The sequence below is a fragment of the Centroberyx gerrardi genome, chromosome 14 (assembly GCF_048128805.1).
Source record: "Centroberyx gerrardi isolate f3 chromosome 14, fCenGer3.hap1.cur.20231027, whole genome shotgun sequence".
Lineage (NCBI taxonomy): Eukaryota > Metazoa > Chordata > Actinopteri > Beryciformes > Berycidae > Centroberyx > Centroberyx gerrardi.
Genome location: NC_136010.1, coordinates 19,800,758 through 19,812,500, shown reverse-complemented (window position 1 = coordinate 19,812,500; position 11,743 = coordinate 19,800,758). Strand labels below are relative to the sequence as shown.

At 41.3% G+C, this 11,743-nt stretch overlaps 2 protein-coding genes across 2 annotated transcripts; one reads left to right on the top strand and one right to left on the bottom strand.

Annotated features, from left to right (window-relative positions):
* The first annotated feature begins 341 nt into the window (after positions 1–341).
* On the top strand, positions 342–3,576 carry LOC139928788 (matrix metalloproteinase-19-like). Its single transcript, XM_071921443.2, has 9 exons — positions 342–464; positions 1,181–1,269; positions 1,443–1,573; positions 1,704–1,916; positions 2,204–2,449; positions 2,539–2,640; positions 2,768–2,932; positions 3,113–3,240; positions 3,337–3,576. The coding sequence occupies exons 1-9, from the start codon at positions 372–374 to the stop codon at positions 3,574–3,576; spliced, it is 1,407 nt and encodes a 468-aa protein (XP_071777544.1). The 5' UTR covers positions 342–371.
* A 1,087-nt stretch (positions 3,577–4,663) lies between these two features.
* Positions 4,664–7,758, bottom strand: LOC139928764 (transmembrane protein 198-like). The gene is made up of 4 exons (XM_071921417.2): positions 7,605–7,758; positions 5,400–5,975; positions 5,094–5,224; positions 4,664–4,857 (listed from the first exon to the last, which is right to left on the bottom strand). Exons 1-4 carry the CDS (start codon positions 7,756–7,758, stop codon positions 4,708–4,710), a joined length of 1,011 nt encoding a protein of 336 aa, XP_071777518.1. The 3' UTR covers positions 4,664–4,707.
* Between the last annotated feature and the right edge of the window lie 3,985 nt (positions 7,759–11,743).

The window sequence follows — 11,743 nt, the reverse complement described above, 5'->3', positions numbered from 1 at the left end:
ATGGCTATAAATGATAGCTTCAGTAGGCGTGCTCATGCTGTCAATGTCTGAAATATGTATTGGTTTTTATAATCCACACAACACATTCTTGTAAAGGTTTATTGTGTGGTTTTGAGGCCGGTCCTATACAGACACTGAATGATGGTATAAAAACCAAATGCTAAACTGAGACTTTGAGGAGACGAAGACAACAGAGAGAGCTGCGGCACCAACAGAAGGAAACATGGAGGACTAATGTGCATCAATCTAGATGGAGGAACTGCAGTCTTCAGCATCGCTTACAAAGTTATTTTAACAGTTTATCTATCAATGTGTTGGATCGAGTCACCAGCGTTTTCCTTACATTAATTGAAAAATATCTGTACTTAAAAATGGAATATAAAATGGAATATATGGTGCTTGTTGTGTTGCTGACAACAGTTTCATCCATCGCCCAGAGCACAGAAGAATTCATGGAAGCTGTGGTAAGAAAACACTGCAGACTGGAGATGCTGAAACACAACTTTTGTAAAAATGTCATATCAAAGGCTGAGTTTTTAAGAAGCAATTTAAGCAATTTAAGAAGCTTATACTATAGATCACAACATAAAGCTCTTTGCAGGCTAAGTTTCACCTTTCATTGTAGAGAAAGTAATAGTTACTAAGCAATGCACATAGTTTCAGCTGATCCTCCAGACAGTTTTAATATTACCACGGGTAACTGGATTTTTACAAAACCAATTTGAACAAATGAGCAATGAGTTTCAATTCTTAACCATTACTAATCACTGTGACATTACTCAATTTATTAGGATGGCTCTTTGGTGAATAAAAAAAAAAAATGTGATTTTGGCTGGACTTATTTATCAGGGTAGTTGGGAACAGCTTGCTCCAGAAGAGATACATTGTGGGTTCACTCAGTTAATAACACCCATCATTCCCTCTGGTAATATAAATGCTGCCCAGGACGGCTTAAGAATCCTTTGATTCAGGGCTCCTAAAATGTTTGGACCCTGAGTTGCAGGACTTGCCTAGTGATAGCACTTATAGAGATAGTTCAATGGTGTACATAACCATGCTACTTTAAAATCAAATGCAAGTACTTTTGGATGTGCTTTGTATGTCTTGGTTACTGATCAGTAAGATGGCTTTCTACAAACCTCAATGCATTCATTAAAATGAGCCTTCTCTCTCTCTTTAGGCCTATTTTAGGAACTATGGCTACTTGCACATTCCTCTGGACAGTAAGGACCAAAACTATCCACCTGAGGAAATAGTGGAAGCTCTAAGGTGACTATCTTTCATCCATTTCCCCATCTGTGAAGGCTGACTGGCATGTTTTTCTTAATTCTTAATTTATCTTGCCAATATGGATCACAGTATCTATTCTTATTACTCAGTGTGTTATATTCATTTAGATCAATACTAATGCCATAATCTTTTGTCTTACCTTTGTATATCAGAGTCTTTCAGAGGGCCACTGACTTACCCATATCAGGAAAACTAAATGCAGCCACGCTGGCAATGATGAACAAACCTCGCTGTGGTCTAGAGGACTCTTTCAATAACAAAGCTCTCAAATATCGAGTGATGGGTGGGTTGTATTCATTTTGCAAATTCAGATTCTGATTGTTAACGCAGTATTGACCTAATGAAATGTGTTTTAGGTTTAGGTTTATATGGTCCATAAAAACATCTAATAAAAATGTTGCCCCATTAAACAGGTTACTGGCGTAAGAAGATGCTGACCTACCGCATCTATAATTACACCCCTCATTTGGGACAGGCAAAGACCCGTTCGGCCATCCACAGTGCTTTTAGGTACTGGAGTGACGTGTCGCCTTTAAGGTTCAGGGAGCTGCATCGGGGAAGAGCAGACATCAAAATCTCCTTTCACAGAAAAGATAAGACATGTCCAGTGCCCTTTGATGGGCGAGGTAGGAGCATTTCTTTAAAATAAAACCGATGTCCAACTGTAAAATTTGAAAAAAACATGGGAAGTCTCAAAGAAATTGCCAAAACATCTTTGATCTCCCGGGTTCATAGTTCTCTATTGTCATTTTACAAGGATCCTTTCATAAGCTACATAGCATTGTATGTTTTCTTTCATGTATACTCAATAGAGATCTTGAACCTTTCTGTGCTGCGGCACTTGTGAAGGATGTTAGATGTAGGATGCCTGTTCTTTTTCAGCAGTCGGTAAGGACTCTTGCTTTATCATTAGGGCGTGTACTGGCCCACGCTGACGCCCCTGAGTCAGGCATTGTGCATTTTGACGGAGATGAGCTGTGGACAGAAGGGAAGGACTACGGCTCCAACCTGATGATTGTAGCAGCCCATGAGATTGGCCATGCTCTCGGCCTGGGCCACTCACAGTACTACAGCGCACTGATGGGACCTGTGTACAACGGATACCGTTCCAACTTCAAGCTACATCCAGATGACATACGAGGCATCCAGGCTTTATATGGTGATGCCAGAATAATGTCAGAGTGCCAGAATAGGTGTGCTTTTATTACATTTTTTTGCAATATGTTGTAAATCTGTGCCCACTTTCAGGAAAGCCGGGGAAAACGCCCCCATCCAGAAATCCAAGCCAGCCAGTGCCAGAGGGAATTACTCCAGATCCTTGCAAGGCTACCATGGATGCAGTCATGTTAGGTCAGAGTGGCCTTACAACTGAGATAATAATCATAAAGTCCCTATATTTTCCTAAAAGTGCAACATTGTTCAATAATTTTTCACCTACGGTACAATACGGCCTCAACAAATATTTGCTTGCCTGCAGGTCCGTTGCGCAAGACTTATGTTTTCAGTGGTCAGTATGTGTGGACCATGTCCAGCAGCGGCTACAACACTCCCATCCTGATCTCTAGGCTGTGGAAGGACCTGCCAGGGAATCTCAATGCAGCTGTTCACTCTCAGCGGACTGGCAAGTCCTACTTCCTGAAAGGTAATTAATATCTTGGAGTTTCACATAGAGGTGCAATGTACAGTGCTGACTGCATTTTGTTTCAAATGTATGCACTGACTCAGCTTACTATGTTCTAGTAACTATATTCAGTGCCATTAAGGATTTTGTTATTGAAGTGTTTCTAACATACTTCTATTCTTTCCAATTGCTCTTTCACAGGAGACAAAGTATGGAGATACACAGGCTTCAGACTTGACCACGGCTTCCCCAAAGCCTTGACCAATATTCCTGCCAACATCGATTCAGCCTTGTACTTAAATAAGAACAAAAAATTGATCTTCATCAAAGTACGTACTAAAGATAATATTTACTATTTTGTGCAATCTATCCTTTTTGTGAATACCTCATCCACTTGCCAGTGAATAATTTACTCCTCATTTTAGGGCTCTGGATACTGGCAGTGGGATGAAATCGGAGCAACACACTTCAGTTCATACCCCAAGCCTATTGGGCAACTCTTCTATGGGGCACCCAGCAGTCCTGATGCTGCTTTGACATGGACAGATGGTCATATATACATGTTTAAAGGCAGCCAGTACTGGCGTGTAAACCAACACCACCAAGCAGTGGAGAAGGCCTATCCTCTGAACACTGGAGCACACTGGATGCAATGTGACGACTAGGCCACCAGAGGCCACCAGGGATGGATGATTCAAAACAAAAATCTGTATAGTAGCAGAGAGAGATGCTTATTTATTTGGACTCTAGCAAATGAAAAGAAAATCTGCACATATGAATCCCTTGCATGAGGAAAGAGAGCATTATTATTATTATTATTATTATAAGTTCCTGCACAAAGTCTGCATGAAATCAACAGAATAAAGATTTGCATTTTGTTGATGGAAAATTGAGAATGATCATTGGATGTTTTCTTTTTTGTGGCAATAGATTTGAAAACTATTTCAAAAAGCATTTGCACATGAATAATGGAATAAGACAAAAGAAGACTTTATAATTGGATGAGATTGTTGTAGTAAACTCATAAGGCATCTATGTTGCATTCCTGAAATGATCATTACAGTACATATGTTGTCAATTGTGAGGACTACTGAACACTATTAAAGGATGTTTGTACGTTTAACTGATATTAATGTATGATAATATTCCAAAAAACAGTGTACTACCAAGCAGTCCAATCACTGTCAAATCTTTGGTCAGTTAACTGGCATTCTAGCATTCTTCTTTTCCCATAAAGTCAACTTTTATTGATTCATATTGTGTATGCCAGTATTAATTTACTAATATTGTTTATAACCCTGACATTTGGTCTTTAAAGCTGTTTCCACATGGACTGTAGACACCTCTTTAAGGTCTATGTATCACAGACTAGACCTGGACAACAGGATGTAAAAGTATAAAGAGTATTTGGAGAATAAAACATTATTATACCTATAAGTGAAACAAAACAGCTTTACTGTGAAATGCACAGTGTCTACGAGCTAAACTAAATGAGGAATACAATGATCATGTGTCAGTGTAGTGACTGTGTATGCTGATGTTGTGTTATCTTGTCATCGCTCAGATGGTGATCGCAGGGTTTGTTTGATCTCCAAGAGTCTCAGATCACACTCTGTGCATGTTGATGATGAGCTGCTGCAGAGCCAGTTTTAGTGGATCCATCCTACCAGTCAGACTGTTTCCAGGGAAGTTAAGATTTGAAAGGACTGTTTGATTCTCAGGTACGGTGACGGATTCCTCAGTGAGCCACAAATGAGATGTCTACTGTGGAGCCAGCTGTTTGATGTTCTGTTCCTTCAGACCCTGAAGACGGGCGAGGCAGCAGTCAGCGGCACCATGGAGCCCGTCTCAAAGTCAAAGTCAATTATAGTATGTGTGATAGTGCTGATGCTGCTGGTGGAGGAGCCTGTTCCCATCTGCCGCTCTTGAAGGCTCTGGAGATAACTCTGAAAGGCAAACAGGAGAGGGAAACATTGTTATCGCACTGACCATCTCATTAGACATCATGAAAACAAATACACAGTGAGGCTGTTTGTACCTTTTCTACCATCATGAAATCAAAGGAAACTGAGGAGATTTAACATCAGGGCTAGAATTTGTGTTTGCTTCTCTGAAAAACTGAAAGCGGAATGAGAAGCTCATGCTGGTCTTGTTGTTGTACATTTAGATATCAGCTACTGACCGGGGCGAGGACATCCCCAGTGTAGCGCTTCAGGAGCGGAGGCCTGCGCCGGCGGTGTGACTCAGGTCGTCTCCTGGACTCTCTGTATCTGTGCTGCATCTTGGCTTGTTTCCGCTGTTTCTTGTGTGTAACTGGGGAGCATCCACAGGCATGGGGAAAGAGACAGAAAAAGGAAAGGTTTGGTATGGTTTGGAAATTTGGCCTGATTATACAACCTTACAGAAGAAGGTGTTCAATGCATCAAAAAGTACCAGACATGATACATTTTGGAAGAACTGCTTTGTGGGCATTTTGTGTGTCACTCACCTTCTGTATGTGACACTCCCTTGGCAGTGAACTTCCACTGCACCAACACACCCACCAGACTCAAAACAGGACAGATCCCAGTGATCGCCCAGTTGAACCAGCAGAGCGGACGAGGCCCGACTTGACAGAGGATGTCATACACGTGACCTGCCAGCGCGAACGTCCCCACCAGGTAATCCACGCAAAGCATCACCGTAGTCGCCCCAAACACAGCCGTGGAGACGACAGTGAACAGCTTCTGCCACTGAAGTGTGAAAACGGCGGTGACGACGCTGGCTGCCAGCACGACACTGAGAGGCACCCACACCGGAGTAAGGCTGTAAAACTGTCCGATCACCACCAGGCCGGCCAGGGTGAGCAGGCACCCCAGCTGCAGGCCCGTGAGGAAGAGTCCCATAGTGTACACCAGCATAGTCATCAGACCGCACAGCACCCCCACGCCCAGGCCGATCCCCGCCTTGGTCTCCATCCCCAGCTGGCTGTCCAGCACAGGCTCCTTGTGGTACAGCAGGAAGACCGCCGCTGATCCCAGCATGAAGCCAGAGAGGAACATGACCATCTTGAAGCAGCGGTAACCTGAAGTGATATTAATTTATCATGAAATCTACTCTATTCATTCATGTAACGGTCATCAAACATGTGCTGTCTCCAATCCAAAATGAATTAAATGCACAAAACGTCCCAAGTCTACTTCACAATGAAACCTACAGCCAGTGGCATGTTGCGAAAAGGGCAAAATTACAGTGTCTGCTTTTTATTTATATCTCTCATATATTAAAACATATAAGAGAAATATCAGTTATTGTGGCCAGTCCCCTGATTACAGCTGAGCATAAGTATATGTACAAATTAAATTCAAGTAAAGTTAATATTTGATCTCTAGGCCTTTATATATAGCAGCTGCATAAGGTTTGTGAACCAACAACACCACAAGATTGATGGTATTTTTGTGTAAGGGGGTCTGCTGAGGACAAAATGTGGTTTCTTGGATAACAATGCATCTCAATACTAGTTTAGGAGTGTGACACCGCTGAGGCTCTGTATAATAGGCGTGGTGGTTGTGTAGTGTAGTAGCTCAGGAACTGGACACTCAAAACAATACTGTAGGACAAAGTACGGCCTTCAACTGAAATCTCATTGAGATCTATTGAGATACAACAGGCTACAATGAAAGTTGCCTTGAATGTATCAAAGGAAGATGGTGGTGGGTCACAGTCTACGCACTGTTAATGTGTGTCAGTGTGAGGAGTATGTGATCAAACAGTTACATTACTGAAATGTATTTAGAATGAATTTGTTCCAATACTTATGCCCAGCTGAAATTGGCAAAAAGAACCAAATTTCACACAACTCCAACAATACCTTCGCCACTGACTATACATAGAAATTGCTGTTTTTCTCCTGCTTAGCAAGCATTTACATTTGCAAAATCCCTTGAAGGCAACAACATGCTTATTTAATCATTGATCATTACAGGGAACACGGACCTTGGCAATGTGTGTGTTTGCATAATGTTGCATGTGCCAGGGAGCAGGGCCACGGGACACACAATTTGTGTTCATTGGATGTGTGTGCGCATATTTTCTCAGTGACGGCAAACACAGAAATAGAGCTATGTTGAATCCTTTTACTCAGTATTGCTTTCCTTTGAAAAAGTAACTCATGTATTATTCTGATCAACCCCTAATGTATTACCACAGCAGCTCTATAAACAGCAGTTGCCAGGTATTAAAAAATACCTGATATTTACATGCTTTTTTTGTTCTGTTTGATTTTGGTTTCAATGGAAACTATTTATTCATAGCTGACATCAAAATTCTCGTTTGTCAAGTTCAATAGCTTGAAACCAGTGAGATGTCAGTGCAACAGGTGGCTCTTCATATACGCTGCCTCTGCTGAATTGAGAGAGACGGACTCCCCATCTGCCTCCCCCAGCTTGGGGCTTATCCACCCTAAACCCCTGGCAGCCTCCAGACACCTGGCCACACAGCTTTAAGCCCGCTACGGACTCAAGTGAGCTAATGAAATACTTTAAGGATGAAAACATTGTGGGCAAGGACAGATTATGTTCAAATAGTGAGAGTAAATGAGGAGTATGGCCTTTTAAAATGTAATAGCTGTTCTTCTATAGCCCAAATTGTGTACATTTACATTTAAGTCTCTGTATTATGTTTCATATTCATGCCTATTATCATGAGTACTTACCGAAAAAACAGTAGATGAGTCCAAATGAAAGGCATATAGAGCAGACAGTGGATGGGATGACCTCATACTTCTTTTTAATCTCCAGCACACATATGTCCACTTCAGCTAAGCTGGGGCCTGGCTCATCAGTAACATAGAGCCAAGTGTCTGCCATCTTGGAAGATTATTACTATTGTTGTTCACTTGAGGCTGGAGAGGAATGCACTTTGTTCATTGAAGGGGGGACGCTGGAATTATCTAGCATCCAGGGAAAGAGGAAGCTCCTGAATGAAGAGTGCGTACTAATCCATTTCCTGTCCTGCACCTGCACAAAGAGGAAAACACTGTCAGCTCTGTGGCAAGAACAAATAATATAATAATATCATCCCTTGGTTTTTCCTGGCTGGGTCCCAGCGTTATGAATCATCTGGTCACATAACAAGGAAAGACTCCACGTCAAAACATTATGTTTGTTCAGGATATAGATGATCAATCTCATTTTAAACATCTGAGGCATCCCATGTCATTACGCATTCAAATGAATACGCCCTCCAGAGTCTGTGATTTAAGAGCATGTGTGAGAATATACGTCTCTTTCCCTTTCCCATGTGCAATTGCCGGTTCAGGAAGCAGAAAAGGAAACTGGGGATCCCCTCTGAGTTTTGTGTCTCTCTCTCCTGGCCCTTTTGTTTTAGCACAGGATACAGATGAGGAAATGACCTAGTGGCTTGGTGCCATCGTCATACAAACTTATTGTTTTGCACATGTGGTTAAGTAGTCCGTTTACCAAACAATGCTATACAAACAAACACCCCAACAAAAATACAGGACGTTCTAAGATCTAAAAAAGGAAGTACCAGTTTTGCATGACATACAAAAGGTTAACTGTGACTTAAAAACTGATTCAAGGAGGAAAGGATTATTATTGAGGACAGATAAATAAATATAAATATATCTAAACCATTTTATGCTTTAACTCAAGACGACTGAATACCCTTTACTGTGCTGCATAAAGGCATAAATCACGTTTACACACTCTCTTTATCTTGCCTTGGAGTACGACTGTCTAACTAGAGTTATTCGAAGGACCTTATAAGCTGTTCAGGCAGATCCCATGGTCAGCAGATGGACTTAGAGGAGCTTTAGCAGGTTAGTGAACCGCATGTCCTGCTGCCTGTTTGTGTGAATTCTGCTGTGAGAGTATAAGTACAGACTCCAAAAACACTTATACTTTCTAAAGGATCTCACTTACATCATTTGCAAAATAAACATTTATTTTAACTCAAAGTTCTGTGGAGAATGACACGCTACTGAAATCTTTTTTTTTTTTTTACCAGTTTGATATGTATTATTACATTCCATTTCTTGAAAAAAATAATTTGCCCATTTCATTCTGCAACATGTGGTGGTTTCATCATCTACAAGACCATATTTTATCAAATCCTATGAATGATATGAAATAAATAACTATGCGTAAGCTCAATAGTATTCCACACAGACAAATGAAAACATCCCGACTTGGAAGAAATGATGAAACTGTAGCCTACCTGGAATGAGGCATATCTTCACACAGTAAATATGAGCTTCTTCAGAGAAAGAAAAGTACTCTTCATTGATAATTTGTCACATTCCAGCAAACCCAACAGGGAGCGCGCTCTCAGAAGTTGTCCCTGTGTTTGTGTGCTTCCCTCTGTGAGACTCAGTGACCGACGCAGTAAGTCCCTCATCTGTGCTCCTGCGAACAGCTGACAGCGCCTGACTGTGTGAGAGAGGGACCATCTGCCCCAAGCGACAGCACCAGGCTGCTGCCAAGTCCAAGGCCAGCTGAGAGTAGAGCTCTGCTCATGGTCACACTCTGTTGCCCCTTCTGAGCTTTATTTGACTGCTCAGCAGATTCTGAAGTAGTGTTTACTCAAGTTAAAACAGGCTGGGGGAAAAAGGCTATTACTTTGGATGTTGATTTCACTTCTAAAATGAATTTACATATGGGACTTTCCTGAAGAATCTAAATTCATCCATTCTTTATTGGATAGGCAAAATAAGCTTGACTAGACGTAATATTATGTAGTTGGCCTTTAAAGCATAACTCCAGCCATTTTTTACCTGGACCCTATTTTCCCCATCTTTTTTCATCATACCGATTGATTCTGATCAAAATTTTGTCAGCTGCTTTACTATAGAGCTACTGTTCCAATACAGTCCTATAGGGCTAATGGACACTCCAAAAATCAACCCCAAAGGCATCCAAAGCATTTCTTTTTCAACACATTGATTGCTCATTTTGTGATGACACAAGTTGGTAAAAAGATGTAAATGAAAATTATTATTATTATTAAATTATTATAAAAAATTGTATGCTACCTTGGCCATTGCTCTAGCACTTGTTTACTCTTTGCCAGCCAGCTGCGGCTGCCTGTCTACATCAGGTCATGAATAAACTGAAAATTAAATATATACATGTTTCATTACAGAGTGAGCAGCAATAAGTAGAAAAAGACATTGCTACTGTGCTTTTGGGGTTAATTTTTGGAGTGTCGATTTACTCTATAGGGCTGTACTGGACAGCTGCACAACACATATGATGAAAATGATGGATGGACTGGAGTTATGCTTTAACATAATTCCCTGGTGGCTAAAGGGAGAGCGGTTAAAGCTACACATGGCAAAATTGCATGTTGGAAGCTCCAAATGGCAGCGAGAGATAACTTTGAAAAATTTGACCTTCAATACCCAGAAATCCTGTAACGCGACATCAGTAAACTGCACACAGCACGCTCATGTTTACCAACCCAGCTGGTCTGGATCGCTTTATATCAGAGGACACCAAAGGGACGAGAGAGGCTAACGTTGGTGAGTCCAGCTTCCTCTCCATGGGGCGCTTGCTGCTGTTTAGAAGACAGCTTTTTGGTTTCAATTCATCACTTTCTGTGGGCGGAGAAGTAAACATACCTACCTGACACCAGAATTTAATTTGGGTAAATAGGGCAAATCTCCGGGATCCATAAAAATCTTGCTTGGTGCATCTTTAACTGAGGATAAGGCTTGTCTGCTTTGAGCCATGTTACGTTTTCCCTCCACATGGTGTCTCTGTAATCACATGGACTTACTGCAAGATGAAGATGGGAGTTAACACTGAAACAAGAGGAAGAAGTCTTCAGTGATAGAGTCTAGGATATTTATATTTACATTTTAGGCAATTAGGAAACACTCTTATCCAGAGTGACTTCCAGTGTGTGAGCAGGTAGCGGTTGAGGCTGTCTTGCTGATGAACACACTAACTGCTGAGGGGATCAAACCTGTGACCCTTCACTTACAGTACGGTCTATCTAACCATTAGCCCACCCTGATGGGAAATGGCCTACTCAGCAATTTAGAAACCACAATGCATCAGCAAACAACAGACATAAATATGCAAAAGGTAGGACTTTGCTCCGTGCTCAGGAAAGAAAATCATCATAAGGACAGAAGTACAAGATTGGACACAAACACACAAGCAAACAGAGAGACAGACAAACAGACACAAACAGACAGACACACACACACAAATCAAAGACAGCACCTGATAACAGACAGTGGTACATACATAAGAGAAAAGAGGCATAAAAGTCTGTGATAATAAACCTAGCAAGCAGAGCCGTACATTACGTTGTCAACAGAGCATGCCAGACTTCACATCAAGTCAAGGGTTAAATGATGGCACCAACACAACAACAAATGTCAGGGGGAAAGAGCAGATTAACAATGACAGCGGCTGATCGCCACACAGACTGCAGCGACTCTGAGCTGCAGTAATGTTGGAATAAGCAGCGAAATGGAGCTGTCAAGCAGAATTAAGTTCCTCTGGTGAGAGGCAGAAGAAAGACGTCACAGCTTGTGGGTCTTTCGTCAGTCAAGTGTTTGTCATTGTCTTCTTGCAGTGGATCAGAGGACAACTTTAAACATTGTGAGATATGGTAAAAACTGAGTGCTTATATTTTGCTAAAATTAGAGGAAGGCTTATTATTTTGGAATATTTTTTTTCATAATAACATCTTTCAGTGCTTTATCTAGTTAAGCCTTAAGTTAGTCTAGACAAAGAAATGCCATAAATTGCCACTAAAAATTTGTATGTATTTGTCATCGGTGCTGAAGGTGCGAAGGCAGCAATGGGAGATGTGTGA

Excerpts from the sequence above, each read along its gene's own strand:
- LOC139928788 (XM_071921443.2), top strand. The coding sequence starts at position 372 with ATGGAATATAAAATGGAATATATGGTGCTTGTTGTGTTGCTGACAACA. Across the intron at positions 465-1,180 it reads AAGAATTCATGGAAGCTGTG|GCCTATTTTAGGAACTATGG; the intron begins GTAAGAAAACAC and ends CTCTCTCTTTAG. Across the intron at positions 1,917-2,203 it reads AGTGCCCTTTGATGGGCGAG|GGCGTGTACTGGCCCACGCT; the intron begins GTAGGAGCATTT and ends CTTTATCATTAG.
- LOC139928764 (XM_071921417.2), bottom strand. The coding sequence starts at position 7,758 with ATGGCAGACACTTGGCTCTATGTTACTGATGAGCCAGGCCCCAGCTTA. Across the intron at positions 5,225-5,399 it reads GGGAGTGTCACATACAGAAG|TTACACACAAGAAACAGCGG; the intron begins GTGAGTGACACA and ends GATGCTCCCCAG. Across the intron at positions 4,858-5,093 it reads CTGGGGATGTCCTCGCCCCG|AGTTATCTCCAGAGCCTTCA; the intron begins GTCAGTAGCTGA and ends TTTGCCTTTCAG.